Source organism: Condylura cristata, unplaced genomic scaffold (assembly GCF_000260355.1).
Source record: "Condylura cristata isolate star-nosed mole 26May11 unplaced genomic scaffold, ConCri1.0 scaffold00014, whole genome shotgun sequence".
Classification (NCBI taxonomy): domain Eukaryota; kingdom Metazoa; phylum Chordata; class Mammalia; order Eulipotyphla; family Talpidae; genus Condylura; species Condylura cristata.
In genome coordinates this window covers 41,284,189-41,308,451 of record NW_004567115.1, presented here as the reverse complement: position 1 = coordinate 41,308,451, position 24,263 = coordinate 41,284,189, and the positions used below count along the sequence as shown (strand labels likewise).

General features: G+C 38.8%; 1 protein-coding gene across 1 annotated transcript in view; it reads right to left on the bottom strand.

Annotated features, from left to right (window-relative positions):
- The window catches only part of PALLD (palladin, cytoskeletal associated protein), a 319,952-nt gene that overhangs the window by 172,315 nt on the left and 123,374 nt on the right, over positions 1-24,263 (bottom strand). The window contains exons 2-7 of the mRNA XM_004682387.1: positions 18,627-18,805; positions 13,104-13,170; positions 11,658-11,763; positions 9,127-9,201; positions 4,341-4,482; positions 3,798-3,821 (exon numbers count right to left, since the gene is read on the bottom strand). Of these exons, the coding sequence (XP_004682444.1) occupies positions 3,798-3,821; positions 4,341-4,482; positions 9,127-9,201; positions 11,658-11,763; positions 13,104-13,170; positions 18,627-18,805 (593 nt within the window). The remainder of the gene's footprint in view (positions 1-3,797; positions 3,822-4,340; positions 4,483-9,126; positions 9,202-11,657; positions 11,764-13,103; positions 13,171-18,626; positions 18,806-24,263) is intronic.

Below are 24,263 nucleotides of genomic sequence, written 5' to 3'. Positions count from 1 at the left end.
GTGGTGCTTACTTTTATCACACATTTATCAAAAATTCAATCTCACAAATACAGGATGTCATAGAAAAGAATGTAAAGTGCTCAAATGTTGAGGACTTGAACTATTTAAAGTTAGTGGCTTTCGTGAATCTATCAAATACTGTTTATCATGGTTTGCATCAAAACTTTCAAACATATTATAAGATTTCTGTCAGTCTGATGTGGTGCCCGACAGTGCTCTGTCACACAGTCTGAGAACTATGGGTTCAATAAAATCCATTTTGTGTAGCTCAGTTTTTAACTATTTGTAAGAATCTCAGCAGTCTCACTACTGCCCCATTGCATTACATTCACCTGCACATCAACAAACTAAAATTGACTTTAGTTGGTGTAACCACAGATTCAAAGCACAACACTATGTAGAAGATCTAGGTTGACAGGTGGTATCGGTGAACATATTCATAGTCAAAGCTGGAGACACCACACTTTTCTATGCATAGTTCCCCAATTAGTAAGCCCCTTTTATTGTATTTTTAATTTTGCATGCCATCACACAATGCTGTAGATGTAATTCAATACAGTGTGTGGCTGTTTCCAGACAGCTGACTAAAGACCTGAGCATTAACAGCTGCCAGAATGAGTCTTCTGTGCTCTCTACCCCCACCCCAGACTACTCTTTGAAGGATTTAATCAGAGGAAAGTCTGAATGTCAAAGAAGGCCAGAGCAGGTAATATGACAAACGGATGTTGGTCTTAAGTAAGCTGACTAGCTATTAATTCACAAAACAGTCTGAAAAGATTTGTGATGCAAGCTGACTTCTGTCTAGACAGAGGAGGGAGTGTAAAACACATTAGACAAATACAACACGGTAGTGACAAGAAAAACCTGTTTCAATTTCACAAATGTCTTGTAGGGAATCGGCTCTTTCCTTTTTTATCTAAATATCTGATTCTTAATAGGGTTGTATCAAGGTACTAGTGATTTCAATTTTATTTCTAGAGTTTTAAGACATCTTACATATGAGTAAGAAAAGGGGGAAGCATGAAGACAGAAAAGAGATAAAAAAAAAGTTGAGGGAGGGAAACAAGAAAGGTCAAGGAAGGGAAGAAGGGAGAGAGTGGTCCGGTTAACCCTCAATGAAAGAGCAAGAGTAAATGTGTCAAAGAAAGAGAAGAGACTAGGAAGAAAGGGTAATAATGTCTGAGTGCATCAATGCTTTCCTGTATTTCAAAGGCTATTTATATTTTAGCATTTGGAAAGCATCACTGACCTAATCCCATAAAATTTATCTTTTGCCTCAGATATGCTGTAGTTATGTCCGTTTTTCTCCTTTCCATCTACCAATGGCACTAAAAGTTATTAGGAAAGATGGTTCCCACATTCATTATATAGTTATTATATAGTTGAATAGTCTGTTTTTAGAGAAAATAGTTGATCAGGTTATTTAAATAAAGTAAGCAGGTCAATGTATATGTTGTTTTTTTCCCTTGACAATGTCAGCGGTCAACTTCAAGGTCAGTGTAGGGAGGACACTTGGCAACTAGGAAAAGAATCATATCATATCTTGTTATGTCAGGCATGCCAAAACATTGTTTAAATACAAACATGCTTTAGCATTTGTTCTGAAGTTTTTACTCATAACAACTCATGCAGTCATTTGAATAGATAGTCATGTGTTTAAAATTTTTTGCTTAAAAAAATATAATCTTGGATTTTCTTTAATGCTACATGCTGACTGTAGATTTCCCGAGGCAGAGCACTGTAAGGCTCCACTATAAGGAACGAGGAGCAATCCTAGTGGTATCATAAGAAATAGAATTGTGGGGAAATTATCAGTCTGGAAAACTAGGGTTTTTTTTTTTTTTAATGTTTAATAGCTTCTTACACTATGTTTTTAAATTTTTCCTCCAGGTATTAACAGATTTGTTTGAAATAGTTTCTGCCAAGGACCATTTGTTTTCACCAAACACCATTATTACAGTAGGACTGCAATAGTCTGTTCTCTTTAAGTGTTTCAGCACTAACAAAAGGGCAAATAAGAGTAGGAACATTCCTTGAACATGGACAGGACAAACTTTTTACTACATTTCTAATTTACATATCTTTCAAAGCAGGCAATTCATATCTTACTTTCTTCATTTTGCCAAAAGGCATTTAAATAAGTTCTTTGAGTACAGATAATTCCTTTTATATTCTATCTGTCCATCTGTTTGTCTGGTGTTTCATGGCAACACACATCCAAAGAAGTGTGTATCTATAGCCCTGAATCATTTCATGCTGTAAACCAATGTTACCTCATTAAAAAAAAAAACACAATAAAGTCCCTCCCTGGTGGCGCAGCGGGTTAAAGCACAGCACTGAGAGGCTAAAGCCACTTCCGCATGAGTTCGATTCCTGCCTGCCCCGGAGGTGACCACATGGCGTGGCAGACCTCTCCTGACCCGCCCGCTGCTCTCCTCAGCAGTGTACTTCGTAGATCTGGCTGTTCTGCTCCCCACTCTGTCACTGGTGAAGCCTCTCGCCACCCCTGAGCCTCTGACCTGTACCCCAGTTCTGTATGCACAAATAAATAAATCTTTAAAAAAAAACAGTAAATACAAAAGATGTGACCTAGCTTCCTCTATGATTTCCATTTTAGCTCAGGCAATAATTTGAGTCTCAGAAATTTCACATATCCACGGATCAGGGCACCATCATTATGCAATTTTACATAAAGACACATCACATATAAAACAAGAAGCTGTGTATTTCCATGTTTGGAAAGGTCTACAGTATTTGATGTGATGACTGACACACTAAGTGACACGACACGCTCTAGTTGTAACTCATGACAAGAAGGCAGTAGATCAATTCCAGTTGTTCCCCAAGGGCTGTACTCGGCATCCCTTGCTCTTTGTATTCCCTGCTTTTAAGAATCTGGCTTTCAGCTCTGAGAGGTTCAGTATTGCCGGCAGTAATCTGACCTGACCTGTGGCAACCCCCCCAGAGAATCTCCCAGTTCCCAGTGAAGGGGCAGAGCAAGGTCACAATTCCTAAGGGACAGTGGCAAAACGCCAAAGCAGAGGCTGAAGACTGGCAAGAAGTGAACCTGGTGGTTTGGTGATGGGAAAAAAACAGAAGTAAGGCATGCTGAGGAGGAGGTTCTAAGAAATCCCTAGACAAAAGGTTTTGTTTCTTTTACAAACATTACTGGAGTCCTTGGGGAGTCGTAAACATCCAAGAAGCCTCAGGTGGGAGAAGAGAAGATTCTGGACCCGAAGCTACCAGCTAACATGGCACTCTGGGTGAGGTCAGAAGAGCCAGCAATTAAGACAGATCCCATAGCAAGAAGACTCTCTTCATGCTTGTAGACCAGTAAAAATTTATAGCTTAAGGCACATAAATGAGGAAAGTCTGAGGGTCTATTTTGTTCTCCTCTCTGCTGCTTTCCTGTGAGACGCATTTCTAAGCTGGGGGTAGTTAGTTTGTGGGTTTTGGTCAGTAGAAATATGCAACAGATTGCTCTTTTCATTGGAATTTTAGGAGGATGTTTTTTCATCGTTAGTTTGCTTTCTGAGTATAAAAGACTATATTTACAAAAGCCTTAAGTCACTGAGCTTACTTTCTGGTCTGAATAGAACTTCATGTTTTACTAATAAAGAAGTTGATGTAAAATGCAGTGTACCGACCTCAGGATGAAGAAGATACGGTCTGAAAGGGGGTTTCACATTTCCAGAGAACTGCAAAAACATTGTTCTGCTTATGGCTTTAAAACAGAAACAAAGAACTATTGAAACCCCAAAGATACAAAGCTAAAGAAAAAGGAAAAAGCTTCTTACCAGGTTCAGCTGTAGATCTAGGTTCTGTTTGCCACATGAAGGGAAAAAAGAAAGAAAACCAAAATTGTATTAGAATGGAGCTTTCTTCACAACAAACCTGTCTTTCTTAGTACCTAGTTAGGATGTATCTGCAGAAATGCTATCAACTCCCTAACACAAAGGACATTAAATGATAGTAGGTCAACTTATAGTTCTATAAACACAGAAACTCAAATTTCAGGTACAGCTTACACTAGGAAGTTTTTAAAATAGCAGTTCATAAAGGGCTCATAGGAAGCTTGTGAACTCCCTAAACCCGTTACCTAACTTTGAGTCCCAATGTATGCGTGCATTTTTCTGAAGAATCTATAACTCATCAGTTTCGAGTCCACATGTGAATGAGCGTTGCAGCTTTGATTGACTGAACCCTGCACATGTGTTGGCTGTCACAGTTGTCAGCCTGCAAGCAGAAACCACTTCATTGGGTGACTAAACCCTTCTTGGCTTTCTTGATGTCAAAGGGGGGAAATGGTCCTATCTGCGAGAATGGGCACCTGTTCTTACTTTTCTGTAGAATTCTGAAGTCCGGAGAGTCCTGTATTTCACTCCCTTGTCGGAACCACTGGACCTGCAAAGGGGGTGCTCCTCGGATGCGGCACTCCAGAACCACCACCTGGCCCTCAGACGCTGCTATGTTTTGCAGTTCCTGAAATTCAGGGAAAATGCTCCGTATTAGCCTTTGGTATCTTTTCACACAATTTCACAATAGGGAATGAGCTCTCCAGACCTTTGAGGACAAAATGCAACACTTGTATCATGAAACTATTACCACTAACTCAGGTAGGAGTAAAGTCTTCTAAATCCTCTGGTCATCAGCTTTCCATTCTCCTGTCATGGAATGTGTGAAGCTTACCATAAATCATGTAGAAATCTTTAGCCTGCCTGAAAATGTATTGACTCTCTCCTATTTATGGAATTTTATAGAAACAACTGTTTGCCTTTAAGAATAAACTCGTGGCATGAAAGCTTTCTTTAAACAGTTACACTCCTAACGAATGTTTATGAATAGCAGACTAGGAGACGAAAAAGACAGACATTTGCTTCCACATGCCCCAGCCTTCATGGACTCCCTCACCACCTCTGCCCAGCCAGCTTCCTATGTCAGGTTTATTAAGATAAGGGGTTTTGGTATTTTCTCATTTTGAGGTTCTGAGTAAATTAAAAAAACAGGAAGCATTTCTCTGGTCTTGACCTTCACTTCCTCCTCCCTTGCTGCTGCCTTTGTCACCACCCCCCACACACATACACACATTCCAAATCCAGACCAATACATTTTTAAAATCCAACAGATTAGTTTGGCTTCTTAGATGCAAAGCAGTAAAACTTTTATACTTATTAAATATCAAAAGGTAGAGAGTTTCCTTAATGTGTCCGCTTCACACCTCTGTCCTCTAGGATTACTTAGCCTTGGTGCCTATGTGAACTGTCTAAACTGCCTTCTATAGAGTAGGATCTGATATAGGGCATGGAGAACTCTTAAATTAATTCAAATATGGTTATGTAACTTGCCTACATGTGAGGTGAAAGTAAACAAATTCACGTTAGGAAGTGTGTGTTTTTGATTTTCAGATTATCTAAAGACACAACGAATAGTGTACTGGGAAAAACAATTCTTGTAGTGAGTGGACTTCAGAGAGTATGGAAATTCCGAAAGTCCATGTCAGCAGAACAACCATACACATGGAAAGTCTGAGAAGATATTTCGTAAGAATTCTTTTACTTTATTAAAGTAACACTGCATTCTAACATTGTAGCTTCAGGTGTTGATTTTCACCACTGAAAATCAACATGTGTGTACAGACCATTGGGTTTTCACACGTTAAAGTCTAATTCAATACTTCACCTTAACATTATCCCCTTCGTCCTGACTCACCCACCCTCACCCCCTTTCTCTGCTAGTAACCACTAGTAATTGATCTTCTAATCTAAAATGTTTATTTTTGTTTTATTTAGTTTCTTTGTTTTCTTTATGTACCATGAGTAAAATCATACAGTGTTTCATTGGATTAAGAAGATGTGGCATACACAATAGGATACTTTTCAAAAAAAAAAAAAAAAAGGCTGCTTGACAGGTGCACAGGTTAAAGCTTCAACATATCAAACAAGCCAGATGGAGAAATGGAAAAAGGTAAGAATTTTTGTGGTTTTAAAATCTTTTTTCTAAGTTAATAGATTAAGGTTATTAACTGCATTCTTTCTTCTTTATATTTAGATATAGCCAATCTTTTTTTAAGTTTTAAGGGGACTTTTTCATTTTGTGTTTGGGTCCAGAGAAGAGTTGATTTAGTGGCTCAGTGAAGGAAAGTGTCCCTGATGCTGTTCAGCTCGTGTGCATTGCATTAGTTACTAAACACCTGCAGGTTTGCCAAGGGAGCAAATCATAGTAGATCATAAACGACATCCAAATGTTTTTCATGTTTGACCTTTCAGGCACTGAAGAAGACTGATTTATTCCTAGGATTATGTGGTTTTGTTCAAACTTTGGGAAGTCGAGAGATATAAGAAATAAACCTTAAACAGCCAAGAAACAAAACAAAATAAAACAAACAAACAAAAAAACCCAAAGCCAAACAAGTTCATAGTTGTTCTAGGACTATAATTTGGCCTCTCTTGGTCTCTTGGTGCAATTATTTCCCTCTTGACAAAAGCCACAGCTAACACAGTTAGTTAAAAGGAGAACCAGCAGAAGATAACCAGGAGTTGTGAAAGAGATTTCAAGCCAACATTTAGAGGTTATCTTTGCCAATCTGGATCATAAACTCCAAGCAGGATTTTGGACTCTTGAGTGTTTCATGGTCTTTTGTCATGTACCAATCCATTTGATATTCCTTGAAGGGGTATAAGGAACCTAGGTGTTTGCAGAAATGCCTAGGTGGGGTTGTCCTCTTGTGTGTTCCTCCTTGTCACATCCCAGAATCCATACCAGCTCTGCTATCCTAGCTAAACCCCCTGGTCTGAAGCAGGAGCACTGACTTGCTTGTGACCAGTAATGAAACCTGGACTCTTCCAGAATAACATGCAAAAGCAGGTGGAGATGCCCTCAGACTGGCAAAGCCCTTCTGCCATCATCATGACATACTAATACAAAGGACAAAGGCAAATAAATGTGGACAACAAAGTCCATTCTGAGTTACAGAGAAGAACAACAGGTTGATTTTTCTAAACCTGTCCCTCTAAAACTAGAGCCCACATTCAAAAGTGACCCTACAGGCAGAAGAGAAGCTGCCTGAAAGATAGAAAGGGAAAGCAGATACAAACAAGGAAGCAAACAGCCCTGCAAATAAACACATTCTGTGTGGACACAGAAAGTAAAGGCGGCCAAGGTGGAGTGTTCTGTGCTTCAGGAAGGGCTTTTTTTGAGATTTTTTTAAACCAACCTTTTAAATATGGAACTTTCTGTTTTACTCGTTTGTATGAAGCGATGTGGTTAGAGTAAAGAATGCTTCCTGGTTTTCGCCGAGGGAAGGGGAAACCACCACTAGTAGAATGTCAATGTCTCAGGAGTAGGGTGTGTTACTTGGCTTGAAGGAATTCTCTTGGTGCCCAGGAAGAGCCTGTAAGATCTCCACGTGACAGGCCATGGTGGTGGGGAAGCCCAATCTCATGTCTTTTCCTGCCTGATGCCAGCTGCATGGACTTCATTTGCTTAAACCAAGAGGAGCATTGGGCTGACCACACCCTCCCCCCAGCAGATCAACTGTGTCTTGGCTATAACACATCAGGTGACACAGATTTTCTGGAAACAACTTAGCTTATGAAAAGCCTGAGACAAGGCAAATAAATGTGGACAAGCATTCAACCTCTGTGAACACTTTCTGTTCTAAGCACAATGACTGTTACGATGACATTGTTTTTGGTAGAATTTTACATGATTTTTTTTCTTGGTATTCATCTAGGAGTGGAGTTTCTACTTGTTGTCATTATCATTTATTGTCTATGTTCAGGAAAAGATCTTTAATAAAGTTGGATATAGGCTGGCTTAGAAGAGAAAACCATCACTCCCTACTCAAGAACAATCAAGATACCCTTCTCTCCTGGTCCCATAGAAGTTTCATGGATTTGCTTTTACACATTTGTCTTTAAAGGTTTACTTGATTTTTGTGAAAAGTGTGCAGGCAGGGGTTTAACATTTTTTCACTAAAGTGTTCCTACAGGTTCTATTGTGATTAATAATCATTTTGTCCAGTTTTATATCAGCACCAAACTATTCTAAACATGAGAGTGCTGGAAAATCTTAGTATACCAGAGAATAAATCCCACAATGGACCTGTTTTCCTAATACCACCTTATTTTTCTTCTACATGAGAGGTCTGGCTTGGCAAAATTTCCTTTCATAGGACTTTCAGAATCAAATTATCAAGTTCTATGACAAACAACAACAACAACAAAAAGGAACCTGTAAAAGTTTTAGGTAGATTTACATTGCATTTATACATAAATATGGATAAGTATGGGAGTTGTGACTTATTTATAATCTTCCAGTCCACAGGCACAGCCTATCTCTCCACTTCGTTGGTCTTTTGAAATGTTTTTCAATAAAGTTTTATACTTTTTTTAAAAGATGAAGAAGGAGGGCCCTCTCTGGTGGCGCAGCGGTTTAAAGCACAGCACTGAGAATCTAAAGCCGCTTCTGTATGAGTTCGATTCCCGCCTGCCCCAGAGGTGATCCACATGGCGTAGCAGACCTCTCCTGACCTGCCCACTGCTCCCCTCAGCAGTGTACTTCATCATCGATCTGCCTGTTCTGTTCCCCACTGTCTCTGGTGAAGCCTCTCACCGCCCCTGCACCTCTGGCCTGTACCCCAGTTCTGTATGCACAAATAAATAAATCTTTTTTAAAAAAAAAAAAAAAGGTGGAGAAGGAAAAGAAATGCTACAGGGATGGAACCTTTTTGGAATTGACTGATGAAATGGTATGTCATTCAGCCTTGGGAATGCAAATCACCAACTGAGGAGGACATCAAAGTTTGTCCTTTAAAAGAAATTCTAGAAAACATACTAGTTCTCTCAAATAACTTTCTGCACAGGATTCTGTCTTATTTTTGCTCCTTGTCTTGGCTTTCCCACTATTTGAAGTTGTCGGGTGACTGACCACATCCAAATCGTCAGCCCTTTTACAAGAATATAGTCACCAGCAGCTGCTCCATAAACATCTATTTAGCCCCCAAAGTAGCCACGATAAACCCATAGATCTGCTTACTTTAATTTTTAAAGACTGTTATACGAAACCCCATTTGAAAGAAATTTAAGGACCGTGAAATACAGAAAATGAGACTTGCAGATGTCAGACCTTTGTGAAGACAGGAGGAAAGAAGGCAGAAGGGTTTCCATCAGGCCTGCACAGATACGACGTTGGACTGTGAACCTGAAAAGGTAGAGACACATGGATCAAATTCTAAATATATAAATTGCTGAAGAGATGAACTAAAGAAACCTTCATTATGGAGATGGCTCCCCATGAATGGAATGAGTGAATGGACATGTCGCCATACATCATCCTGCTAGCCTGCCCTTACAATACAGACATTGTTCCACTTCCTCATTTCACATCTGTTCCTTTTCTCTATTCATGAGGATATTCAAGGTAAAAGTTCTCTGGTTCCTCAGGGATCCATGAGCTTTTGAATGCTATTACCAAATGGGCTTCTGTGTGTGGGACTTCCACAGGGGTGTTTTAAGAGTTCTCACAGACGTTGTCTTTTATTTTTAAATACAGCCTGGATTCATTGACTGAAAAGCACATGTTATTGCTACTTGAGGGGAAGTAAATGATCAGCTATCTATCTTGTTTTAAACTTGTACTGTTTAGATAGAAATTACAAGAAATAAAGAAAAAAAATGAATATATTGGTTTCTCCCCTACCCCCCCCCCCCCAAAAACCCCCAAAGTTATTGAAACTCATTGAATGGTACTTCCCTCTGAGGAGATAAAAAGGACTCCAGAGTAGCAAATGAAAACCATGTGTAATTATTTCTGTTCAAATACTATAGACTTTCTTTACTTCTAAACACATAATCAGTAGGACATAACCCAGGATCATAGGGTTGTGATAGCTGATGTCCAACTACTCCCCAGGACAGCCCGTGTGCTGACAGAGCTGTAAAGATGTGAGGGCAGTAATGGGCTTTAGTCATCATCCTGTGAGACTTCTCACTGACTTGTGACCCAGGACAACTGGGTCTCACTTTTCACGGTCTTTTTATGTGCAAAAACATCTATTTACTCTGTGCCAGACTCTACTGTTCCAGAATCATATCAACAGTAATTCACTGAGTATTCATGCCAATCTTGTGAATTAACTGATATTGCTAGCTTCACTTCACAGGGTGAGAGATTAGATACAGAGAAGTTTCCTCACATGCTTAAGGTTTTCTTTCTAAGTAAACAGCACAGCAGGGTAGTCTGGACTCCCAGGCATTAACCTTTATTCCAGGAAGATAAAGCAATGGGATTTCTCTCAACACTGCACTTTCCCAACTATGACGGTGGGATATATTACTACCCATTCAGTGTTCCTAGAGAATTTAAACCACTCTAACACCTGCTGTTGACTTGATTATTCACATTTTTAGAAATATTTGGTTTTCTGCTCTGAGGCTTCTATTACACCTATTTTCTCATTCTCAAGAAGTGTTTCATGTCTATATTTCCTGTACATAGTTTGTGAACTGCTGGGAAATGGAGCAGTGATATTTTTTCAGCCTTGAAATGTGAAGCACAGTGAAGAGCACTCATTAAATACTTACCACCACTTAAATATTAAACATAATACAGTGCATTAATTTAATCGGAAGTATTTCTATAAATTCCAGGAGTTTATAGGGGTCTAAGGGGAATATTTACTTTATATGCCAACTCCAAGAAACTTTTGCTAGCTGGTTAAGATTATGAACTCAAATGTCTGTTCAACACTGTTTGCATAGTGCACATATCACAGTGTATTTATCTCACACCCTGCAATTGCTAACACACCTCTGAGTACTCAGTAGACAGAGGCCAGGGAGGTTCTCATAAAGCATACTTATTAGGAATAAGTTTATATTTCAAGAGTGGGACAGGAAGCCTTCCATGAGGGTGTGTTTAGAGATACTGCTAAAGACAAAGTACTCTAGCTAGAGACATTTGGGTTTTACCATTTTTTATTTAAACCTTCATGTTTGTGTTTGCAATGTAAAATCATCATTTCTTGCCAGTATTTTGTATTGCTCTTTCCCAGATAGCTTAACAATGAAATAAAAACAAGATAAAAATGCTTCATGGAGTCAAGGACCTTGAATTATTCTTTTTTAAATTGTCGATTTAGCTCTTAGGGATGGGGAAAACTTTCCATGTGGACTTTTTTCTTCTAACTTGTTTTAAGTGAGCTAATGAATTTGGCTAAGTGGACGAAGGCACATATGCTGGGAAATAAGGTAACAGTAGTAGCTGTGCTACAACAGATATCACTTTACCAGATTACTATTAGAAAGAACAGTTACCAGTGGAAGTCTGAATACTGACTTGTTAGTGGTGACTTGGATTAAGTATTATTTTCAGTGGATTAAAAGGAAGAATTTTACCTACCATTTTCTTTTCTCCCAGTGTTGTTTTCATTTAGAAAATATTTCAGGGAAAGTACTGTTTAGCATCAAAGTTATAGTCTCTTTCTTATTTGTTGAGAAATATATCCTTTTATAATTGCGTATCTTTTTAGTCGCATGATTGTGGTTTATGACATACAATTAGGTACTCGGCATCTGTACATGCCACACATTGTCTAAACCAAAAAGTCCTTGAGTGAGTTTTGACTTCCTGTGCACTGTGAGCCAAGGAACACTCACCTGTTGAACAGGGACAGACAATGGCTGAATCACAGCTGTGGTCACACCTGTCTTTGGAGATGATGATCCTATTGTCAAGGAAACAGAAGTTGTTTTCTTTTGAGCTCTGAAAAATAGAGAAGCAAGCATTCAGATTTTTTTTTTTTAAGAAGGATTTATTCTTTGTAACATGTCCACAGAACAGTCAGTCTAGTTTGCTTTTGTGGTCTCAAATGACCTCAAATGTAAGTGCTTCTAAAAATAGCAATTCGTAATGCACAGAATTGTCAGTATCACCAGAGTGGACCTTGTAGACATCAGCAAATAACTACATCAAGAAAGGATTGTCGCATGTAACACAAATATTGCCAGAGAACTTATTATTAAGCTTGGAACTCCTAAAGAAAAAAAAAATAGCAGCTCATCCAATAATATTTCATTCAACGATGTCTCCTTCCAATGCGGATGAGAAAAAAGAAAACCCCAAATGATGTTAAAGTCCATACTATTCAACGATAGGGTTTATTCTATGTTGTTCTGCATAGAACCGCAGTTTCCAAGAACCTGTCAATGGCATTGAGGAGTTATTGTACTTGGAATAAGTCAAATCTTTAGCAGCAAGCAGCTATTTGAAATCTTTAGGGTTAGGGCTCTAGATTTAATTCAAAGTTTGGGTTGTCTATTTTAAGTCTAGCAGCTGTTTGGGAATATCTTGGATTTTTTTTCTTAGTGCATGAAACTTAGTTCAGTGTAAATAAACATAAACACTAGGTCCAGTTTTGCTAAGTAGCTAGCTGTACAATCTCAAATTGGAGGTCCTTGTCTGAAATCAGAGGTGGCAGAATATATGTTGTTTTAAAGGCCCCTCAGCATGCATAATCAGTGGGTGTTTGATGCTGAATGGACATAATTGCCCATACTAGTGGATTGAACAACTATATTAGGATATTTTCAAAGTTTGTGGACTTTTTCATAAAACTCTGGTAGATTTTATGTCTTTTTTGCAAAATAATAAAGATATTAGCATTTTACTGATACTGTATATGCCTCCATAGTAAGGACTACAATTTGTAATTTTCACAAGATTTTTATTCCAATGGAAACTTGTTTCTGGCTTGTTTAGTATTTTCTCATCATTTGTATAGACAAATTGGTCCCTATTTACAATTCAAAGTAATGATTTAACTAACTTCCTCAATGTCACTATTCTTTTGATGTATTTACAACCAGTTAGTTGTTTTGAAACTAACATTGCATAGGGCTCAATATTGGCATACCAGGGATGAAATATAGGCTTCAAAGTTCAAATTCCTAAGGTAAGGACTGTGTTCCCAGTTCAAAAGTTGGGTCTTGACTGACATCAGTTGACCTTTCCCTTCAAAGTATGAAGCTCTGGGCTCCATTCCCCACCATTTCTGCTGTTGCCCTTTGCCATGTAGAATAACTGATGAAAGTGAAGGGACTTACTGTGGCATAGCTCCAGGTTTTGATTTGAAAACTAAGCTTTCACTGTCAGAATCTGTTGAACTGGCACCTGGGAGAGTATTAAAAATAGTAAAGTTAAAACATAAGTAACATTTAAAATCATTTCAAAGAATAATATACTTCATCTTTAAAAATTAACACACAGTTTTACTTTGAAATAAAGAATGGTTGAGACCATTTTTCCTTAGACTGTTTTTGAAGAAAATCACTTACAAAAGAACTATAAAAACCCGTCTTCAAAGCAATGTGTTCTCTATGCCAGATTTATTATTAGTTTCATTTTTATCACTTTGGCCATCACAACCATACTTTTAAACAGCTTACAAGCTATAAAATAAAAATGAGTCTGTGTAAAACAGCCGTGGTTTTCATCTTTAACCCTTTTTCCCGGGGGGTAGGTGCTGTGGATTTCTGTCTTCATTACCCTTTCATTAGGAGATATTTTTCTGACTCTTTACTAAATAAGACTATGCTTCACGACTCAACGAGAGGGTCTCTGATTTGAGGTCCTGACCTCCCAAATTAATTTGCTCCATTACTATTTCTGAATTAAGAGTCATCTGAGCAGATGCTGACTCAAAGTGCAAGCTGTGATTATACTTTTAATCTCATGAGTTTTGTGATGAGAGATTTAAGGTCACAGATTTTAAAATATTTGATGGCTAGAGGTATGTCCTTGATACTCTTTTGTTGAGACATCATTTGAGTTATTTCCATGTCCATTACTTAAAAGTATTTTAAGATAAAATACGACACACTTATAGAATAACAGAATTGTATGTGAGAGCAGTAAAGATTAGTGGGTACCTTCCTACTGCCATTCTGTACAGGTTAAGGAACTGTTGTGTATCTTTCAGTTAGTTTACTGCATTAACATCATATGTTCATGTGCATATTTATACAAATGAAACCATATTATAAACCACTCTTTACAATTAGAGTTTTGGGTTTTCCTTTCAGAACAAAATATATACACACAGTTACATTCTCTTGGATAGCTGCCTATATTCCCCCTGTGCCTCTAATTTGTTTTTCCCATCTTTTGTTGATGTTGAAGCAGTCATAGTTTAGTAACTACTGGAATGTCTGCTGTCCCTTCCTGTTTATTTCCATAACTACCACCAAGGGAAGGCTTTCTTCTAGTTCCTGAGCTACCTAACAACAGATATTTATCTTGCCCTCCCTGTCTCCCACTCTCTCATTCATACTCTTTAACTTACGTCAGCTCAGTGTTTCTCTACACATCTTTACATTGTAGACCCAAAACCTAGATTATATGGCCTTTTATTTAGTAAAGTGAAAACCTAAAAACCTGTTCATTAGTGATCATCTCTCACCTGGTTTTCTAGCTGTCTGCCAGAACACCCTATACTTTCAGGTGTAACATCCCAACTCAGAGAGTTGGAATAATGTACTTACAGTATCTACTCTGTTGGGTGTGGGACTACAGTATTGAAGAAACACACACACGCTCATGTGCCCTTCTGGAGTTTCTCTTCTTTTGAGGACAGAGACTAGACATGATATATAAATGCATGTTATGGTGGTATATAAAATGGAGAAACAGTAACAGAGTAGTGTGGGAGGGACAGGAATACAATGGGATGTAGCTTTGCACAGAGGGCAAGGATACCTCCACCGAGACAGGGACTGTTAACAGAAACCCAGTACTGATGCGCGCTTTCCCTGCTTGACCTTTTCCCACGTTTGTGCCTGTAGCTGTACTTTCCTTTTGTGGGAAATGACTGCCCAACCATTTCTTGATATTCTCTCTTTTGAAACCAGCTCATCACTTATCTACACCGTGTCTTTGAATGCCAGTGTTCTTGCTTACATTACTCAGGCCACAGCATCATTATCTGCAAGAACATGATCAGTTCCCTGTGGAAAGAGGCAGGGTTAGGAAGGGAACTACCAATTTTTGAAAGTAACTACTATTTTGGCAGCCTACTTGGCTACTTGGCACTTTCGATCATTTGATTACTACAGTACTGAACCTCACTAAGAGATTATGTTCAATTACAGATAAGAATTGAGTCGCCAAGAGGCTAATTTGCATTAAGGACACATAAGCAGACAGCAGTGGCGACAGGACGTGCACGTGCGCTTTCTGAACTTTGATCTGTGACGTCGTTCCCCAGGCACGTGATCTTGACAAGTGGTACCTATCTGTACCCCACCAAGAGCTTTGCTCATGGCAGGCCTTTTAATTTCTGGTGTTGCCCACCTTCTTGGGCCTGAATGGACTGTGTGACTACAGAAGAGCAGCATGCTGGGAAGGGGCAGTCCCTGGAATACCAGCACCAGAGCATTGGACTTGATGTCTAGGCACTGAAAGGGGGTGTAGGAAAACAACCAGAACAACTTGAAAGTCAAGCTTGTTTGCTAACAGAATAATCTAATCTGAAAAAGGTGACCAGGGAGGACATTTTAACTGTAGAACAGGAAACCCAGGGAACCAGAAGACTATTAGCACAGAGTTCCAATAACCTGAGAGGTCAGTTTTAAAGGAATCACGAGTGTCAGGAGAGGCAGGCTGGCAGAAGTCCTGTGGAAGTTACCACAGGCTCCAGCTCTTAAAGCCAGAAACTGGGGTGAAAAATAGGTATTTTTTTCCATGTGATTCGCAACATTAAAAAAAAACCCTTCTGATTACCTCTCTTTAGAAAGTCATTCCTTTTTGCTACTTTTTCCCAGTTGATTTTCAGAAAAAGGTGAAGGATCACTTGAGTTAAGGACGCATTTGCTGGTTTTTGCACATATGTTCAACCCTTATGAAATCACAATGTCACCTTAGTTCTCCGGTGTCAGATCAAATCTCCCTGTCATGCCAGCAAATTCCCTTCCTCCCCCTCAGGGTGAATCTCCCTCCTTCCTCCTCCTGCCTCTTCCTTCAGGCATCTGCTTTGCACCTGCTGGTCAGAAAGAAACTCCAGTCTCAACTGGACATTTTTCTGTTTTTACCAAACTACCACTTTCAGTTTAATGAAGGCTCCCCTCAGAAAGGCACCCAGTCTGGGCCTCACAGTCACTGTCCAGTTAGTATGTAACCAGCTAAAAGCTAACCACTTCTATATATTTCTTCCCACAGGGAGTGAATGTGGCAGATAACAAGGACTTCTGCTCTGTTCTGGCGATGGAGTGTGGTATAAACAGAAAAATGAGCCTTGACTTCAAAAGGTGTTCCTGACCCATGGGCCTTGCTGGTGGCCTAGAGGTTAAGTCTCAGTGCTCTATAGTCTGAGTTCCATCCCCAACCAGGGAGCTGACCACACAGCACAGCAGACCTCTCCTGTACTTCCCACTGCTCCCCTCAGCTGTGTATTTTCGTAGATCTGCTTGTTCTGCTCCCCACTTTGTCTCTGGTGAATCTTCTCACCTCCTGCACCTCAGGCCTGTACCCCAGTTCTTCCACACAAGAATAAATATATAAATAAGGAAAGGTGATTCTGGTCCAGTTTTAAAATGTGACCAATTTAAAACTTGATTCTAGGAAAAGACCCAGAAAATGCATAATAGCAGAAAAATAAAGAAAATTCAATTGGAATACAACTACCTAGACATTTAGGAGAATATCCTTGTAAAGTTTATCTCTGTGTTTGTATAAACAATATATATATTTTTTAAATACTATGATGTTACTACACACAGTGATTATTTCCCCCCCACACACAGCGCCCACCCCCCCATATACAGTGATTTGCCTCAAGTCAATTTTCTACTATGTGCCTTGAATACATTTGTCTGGGTTTACCAGAATTTTATTATTGTGCTATTAATGGATATATTTATCGTATTTTGCAAACATTTCCCCCAAAAGGTTTATAGAACAATGACATGGTAGCCTGCCTGTTCTCCCCTCTCCTGAAAATACTATGCTATAGTTACTTTTACTTTCATCAATCTGATACATTTTTTATTTTTAAAAAATTCTGTATTTCTTAGTGGAAGCAAATATTGATATATTAACTTATAGGGTCTCGACCTCAGGAAGTATGAAGACTTTGTGAAAGCAGATTTCAACTACTTAAAAAATATGACTTTTGTGAATCTAGTTATGGAGTCCTAACAGCTGATCATCATTAGCAAAGAGGTTTTTATGTAAATTTAATTTCCCTTATTGGCATTCTAAACGCTTCAAGAAGTTTGCTACACAGTCTGCCCATGAGTCATACTCAATGCTAACTTACTCAATGCTAAAAAATATTTTGCTGTTCCTTTTTATTCTTTATACTCTGACATGTATGTGACCTAGTGTTTAAGAAAAGGAGTCCTAGAGCAAGAGTACCTAGGTTCAGGTCCTTGGGAGACTCTGAAAGAATCCTGTTAGCCTCTTTGTGCCTTCATTTGCCCATTTGTAGGAAGGGAATACTAGTAATACTTCATATACTAACAATGCATTTTAAATTATTATGTAAACATATGCATTTATTTCTCATGCTAGTATTAGTTTATTATTAGTACAGAATTTTTTTACAAAAGGACAAGGTTCTCTGAGGCACTCACAATGTTTGCTTCTAGGACAATGCAGAGTGTCCTTTTTTTTAAAAGCAAAGGTATAAACTTTTAGTCCTAAGTAACAGTTACTTCTCACACTAATCTTTTAGTTAGTTTTTAAAGTATTCGTAAATGATGGTTGACATCTGTCTTTTATTTAAATAAATTTGAAAGCATTAAATATTAAAATAAAACAGTGAAAGATGAAGATTAAGGTCATGTAGACTTCAAGGATTCTATATCTTTCTATATTTGAAGTGTTATTTTGAAAAGCAACCAATGCCTAAGGTATTCACTAGTTTATGGATTTAGGGACAACAGAAACAGTGCAGAGCCTAAAGCATTTCCAACTTAAATACTGCTATTAATCAAAATGCAGTACAATGTAAAATTCCAAACACTGATATTAAGTTTTCTAATTCTTTACAGACTGAGACTTGTCAAAAACAAATGGACACAACAATAGCAACAGCCAACTCTCTATGGACTCCTCTTTAATACAGTATTGCTTCTTGAATTTTTTTTAATGTGCTGATAGTAAGTTCATGGTACACCTTGAAGGAATAAGAGTCTTCACAAAAGAAGAAATGTTTTAGAAAGAAAAAAATGAGGACACTGAAAAATACTCAATCACCTAAAATCAGCGTGAATGATTTCTGAAATCATGTACCATTCACTTTGGTTGATAGATATGGCATTTGAATTATGTTCCCATTCTCTAGTCACTGGAGAAAGACAAAAATAAGATGAACACTTTATATTTTAAATAAATGCAATTCAATGCAGCTGAGATGTTTTAAATTAAAAGGAACAAATGTTGACATTAGACTTAGTGATTTATGTCTAAGTGTCAGAACTGCTGGATTTATTTAAAAGTTTTCAGGAAAAATGAGGTTTGACTCATAGCACCATTACGCTGTTTGCACTGGAAAAGCATGTTTCCGGGGAAGTCCCACAGGTCTCCAGCTGCCAGACCATTCATGCTCCTCGAGCGGCTGCTCTCCTTACCTTCAATGAACACCTCGGCAGACGTGGTGTCGGAGCCGCTGGGGTTTGTAGCCAGACACGAATAGCGACCTGTGTCGTCCTCGAAGGCCTCGGCGATGGTCAGGGTATGCAGGTCCCCACCCTCACAGTGGATCTGAACATCAGGCGTGTTGAACAGCTCTTTGCCCTCACAGAACCACCTGCAGGCCAAACAGAGGTCAAAGTGGCAGGTAAGAAAGAAAGGAAAGGGTGATGTTTAAAACAATGCAGCAGAGGGAGCAACTGGGTGGTATGCAGGAAGATGCTGGTTGGATAAAAACAATCTGTATTAATGTGACTAGTGTGAAATGAGGAAACTTTACGTTGTAGACCATGGAATTAATGAGTAGACAACTCCCACAGGCTTTCCTTGTAAAGCATCTCATACATGTTTAGCCACACTGAAAGGAAGGACATCAAACTCGCATAGACCATTTCAGCCACAAAGTAAAAGGAACCAAAATGCAAAGTGCCCTATAAAATATTTTCTTAATAAGTGGTTCTTACATTTATCATAACAGTCCTCTTATCTAGAGAAAAATATGAAAGTAACATGAAGATAATAGTAGAAATATCAAACATATCAAGGGAAACGAATCATCATGTTAGAAAGTCCTAGGCGGCAATATTTTTGTGACTCTAAGACTTCTGGCCAGCTGCGCAGTAAAAGATTTAACACCTTCCACATTTCGCCTATTTATAAAGCTTTCTAGCTGACTGCCTAGCCGCCAAGGTGTGGGGCGATATGGCCATGGCGTTGTAATTCACTCTTGCTGGTCAGCACTTTCCTTCCCAAACAACCAGGACCTCGGTGTGGGTGGCCACAAACTGCCAGACTGTTTGAACAGATTCTCTCTCATGCTCTTTTATTTATTTCCCCAGCACTTCAAATGCTCAACAAGATTTTCACCAATATGAAGCTGCTCCCCAAAGCCCCCAAATGTGATAGATTATTAAAGAAGTTATGTTGGGATGTGCTGCTTACAGTTAAAGGGACTCAAGTCTCTGGCCCTTATTGTCCATTTAGCTCTGAATCTTCACAGAGCGATTTTCTCTGAACCTAATCTTCATTAAAATTCTTTGCCTTTAGCATTCCTTTTGCAACAATATGGTGTTGGAGACTAATTTTTTTTTGGTGGATTTAGAGCATAGTCTAGGTATTTGACTATGTTTAATCTAAAAATAAAGTCAATAATACTGAGTACTGACTCCAGAAACTATATGAAAAAATAAACATGGAAGGCCCTCCCTGGTGGCGCAGCGGGTTAAAGCACAGCACTGAGAATCTAAAGCCACTTCCGCATGAGTTCGATTCCCGCCCGCCCCGGAGGTGACCACATGGTGTGGCAGACCTCTCCTGACCCGCCCACTGCTCCCCTCAGTAGTGTACTTCATCGATCTGCCTGTTCTGTTCCCTGCTCTGTCTCTGGTGAGGCCTCTCGCCACCCCTGAGTCTCTGGCCTGTACCCCAGTTCTGTATGCACAAATTAATAAATCTTTAAAAAAAATAAACATGGGATATTTGCTAAAGAACAGATACCATTTTGGCAATGAATAAAACATACTAAGAAAACTCAGCTTGCTGAGCACCCAATGCCACAATGCATATGGCTGTTGAGGCAAGTAAGAAGGGCTGTATTTCTTGCTTCTGATGGGAGTGAGGGGAGAGAAGGGTGCGCACATGCACAAGTGAGCAAGGAGAGTATGCACATGTGTGCATGTTTCATAAAGCCTTGGAGAACATCCTGGCCAAGGGTCATCTTCTAGTCCCTTTCCTGTGCTCTTTCTGAAGTCAGAGTCCAGATCTCCTTCCATGAGAATTGACAATGGCCTAAGTCTTTTAGCTGATCTTTTTATCATCTCTAATCAGCTATCAATTCTTCCTGTAATCTGTACTCCATTCCCACTCTTGAAACTCTTTCCTACAAACCTTGTTTCATACACTTCAGATCTATCAGTGAAGTTAGTCTTTCCTATAACGTGTCCCTGATTTTATTTTCTATCATTTTCCTAGCTAATGCTACTCTGTCAAATATTTGCATAAATTTATTGTTCCCATGTTTACTTGTCTAATTTCCTTTGCTTCCACTTGATCCTCCTTGGAATAATCTCCTTACCATCTTCAGTGATCCCATTAGGAAACCACTATTTTCTAGCGTATTATCATTTAAAAAAACTAATTATTATCTGAGCAGTGTGCTGTGTGTAAAGCTGAAGAAAAGAACCCGTGAATACAGTAAGATAATGGGAATATATGTTCAAACTGTCAGGAAGACTAAGATGACCACAGCATTTTCTAGCATAATCTAACATAAATATGCAGTCTTATGAAGTGCTTCAGCATGTCTTCAGCAACAGCATACGGGGAAATGTATGATGCTGACAAATCATTTGGCTGACCTATTTACTGCTTTTCTAAACACTCATGCTATTCACTCCAGTTCTGTGAATAGTGAATAAAATTAAGCCTTTCAGCTTTCCACACACAAGAAAGAGTACAAAGAAAAGATTAAATTTGCGCAAATCATGGGGCAAGTATAATTAAAATGAGTTGTTGGTATTGTTTTGACCCAGTCAGGGGAATACACTGTTACTGATGTGAGTACCTGTCAAGCAACCTGTTCTGTGGTTAAAATGTGTAAGATAGGGTGTGACTCAAGAGGAGGGGGAAATGACAAATATCTACATGGCAGATTCCCTGTATCAACAAAAAGGTCAGTATGGTTCCTGGCTAGTGTTTCTGTAAATCTATGGTGGAAACCATTTACACGTGGGAGCTAGAATGGTCTAGCAAAGAGGCTCACTTGTAGGACTTTAGGAAAGTCACTTAGCCTTCCTGGTTCAGGCTTCTTGTCTGTAAAGCTGAGACTTATTGGTTTTGCAGCTTCCTGACTCTAGGGTCTTTGGTAAAATGAAAGGGATGTATATGACTGATGATATTTTAAGAAAGTATGTAAATATTCTTCAAAGAAAGGAGCAAGAAAGGCTTCCCTCTGTGAAATATTCTAGGAGACACTAAGATTGCACACCCGGGCTGGGTCCTTAGATGCATCACTGAAATTAGCACCTTGTCTTTATCACTGCTAAGGGCCTTAGCTTTCCACATTCTATTGAAGTATGCTCTCTAGGTACGGTTCTAAACTACAAGAATCTTTCCAGAGAAAAGGTCTGGTCTTTTGAACTTACTCATTATGTTAATAAGCATGCAAGCATAATGTTTGGCATATGGAACATATGAATCAAGCCTTTTAAGTTTCTGTATTTTTAATACTTTGACATCTGGGTCCCCGCCCCTCTGGAACCGGCCAATTCCTTCAAGTACTCCTTTCACATGGAGCCCTCTTCCCAATCACCTCCTTCATCTTGCCATCCCACTCTGAGCCACTGTTCACCTTCCCTAGTCACCCACCCACAGCCAGGTAGCAGACTAGAGACAACACCTGTGTCAGAGTCTGCTGAAATTATCAGACCACTGATCCAGAATCTGCTTACTCTGCTGCAGGTGTTGTTCCGTCCTGTAGAAATACAATAAAGGCTCTTTCTAGCCCATATTTTCTCCTTACTATCAACTTCCTGGAAGACCCTGTCCCCTGTGTGTACCCACCCTGGGCCACCACCCCATGGTGTGACTTGCCCTCTTCTGGGAATTGTGAAAAACAACCATCTATCAAAGTGACCTCCTTCTTACCTGTTGGCCTCCCTACATCTAAATAATAAAAGTATTTTCAAAAAACGGAAGCAATCAATTAAGAATAAACTTATAAACGAAAAAATGATTGTGCAGAAGTGTTTAATCAATTATCAGTTACCACCTTCATAAAATCTATGGAGTTAATTATACACTTTCACCTACTCAAACTGAAGTGCATTTTTACAAGCATAGAAATAAACTCAAAATAATCTAGCTAATGCATACATCAGATGAGCCTTGACCAGTCTTTATGTAGCTGACCATGACAAATTACCTTATCTAACTAAAGAGGACCCCAGTGGGGGTTCCAGGTAGATGGATGAGATGTGCTATTTCATGCTTGTATTGTTAAATTTCTCAAATGTCATAATTCGATCAATTTCCTGACCAAGGGCTAAATTATTTAGTATTCTTTTAAGAAGAGGAAAAAATCAGGTCTGTTCACAACATTTTGAGCTCCTGAAGTGGTTGCTACATTCAATTCTTGTTGTAGCACGACGTAAGAAGAGCATTGCTGCTATGAGGACACGTGCAGCATACAACATAAGACCAGGTTTGGTGATGGCCTGGCACAGGGGGTGACACTGTGGTCTTCCCCCATCTGGTGGCGGACAAGACTACTGACTCACCACTCTCTGCTAGTAAAACTGTCTCAGAATCGTCAGCATGGCCATTCGGACAAGCTACAAAACAAGTGCAAGTGAAATCTACAAGGAAGCTGTAGATCATTTCAACTTGGTTTCTTTCTAGAAGACGCATTCTCCTTTTCTAGATCGAGACAGCTACATCTATTTACTCTAAGGTAAGAGGGTTCAGTGGAGAGAGCATGTGTGAAAGACTTTCATGTAGCTACTTAGGTGAAATTTCACTTGAGGACACTCCTGTATTGTTTTTCATTCCACTTTTAATACCTGGAGGCCATTTATCAATGGGATATGATACTGGGTAGTATATTAGAAATCCAACCCAATTATCTACATTTCTTTCTGCATCTCTGGTACATTTCAACTTTAATCACACTTCAAATTTTCTACCCCAAAACAACTGAAATGCATAATCACAACCTCATACTTAGGATGAAGAAATGTTAATAATTGGAAACAAGTGAGAAAGAATTCTTAAGAACTAAAATTCAACTTAAGGGAAAGGGAATTAATATTTATTGAAAGCCCATTAAATGCCATGTGTTTTGCAAATATGGCCTTGTTTTATTTCCCCACAGCCCTGTGAAGTAGCTGCCATTATATTTTTAGATACAGGCAACTCTCAGCTATATTAATGAAAAAGAAGAACTTGGACGATTAAATCCAGATTAATTTCAGAACTTCATTTTCAATAGTTTCAACTTCATCTGTAATCAATCATTTGTTATGTATGTTAATAAGTTTTAGCAAAGTTTACTGATCTTTCCCCTAGTTGCTGGTGAAGCTGCTAACAGCTCTATAATTGGAGGGAACTGAGAAGTAAACCTTGAAAAATTAGTGTGTTTGGTAAATTCCCATTCAATTGGGGTAGAAGTGAGAGTTGCTAATGTAAGACAATTGAGACTGGATGTCAGATATCAGAACCATAAGCAGGGTATAAAAATAAAATTGCATTAACTGGAAATAAATTTAAAAGGTTGACAGAATGTAGTTACACACACTCATTCATAATCAGTCACTCGTTCATTCAACAAGAGCTTATTGTACTTCAACTTCAATCCAGATACCAGAGTATCAACTAAAGTACATTTCTTATTTTTTTAGACTACTAGTAAATGAAAACAGAAAGGAAACCCAATTATAGACCTAAAGCCTGTTCTTCCATTACGTGGAAGCACATACAGCTTCAAAAATCTTTAATAAAAATGGTTATAGCTTCGCATAGTGTTTGAGTTTGCTTTGGATAAAATACTTAGGTTGAAATCTAGTTTTTAGAGAGGAGAA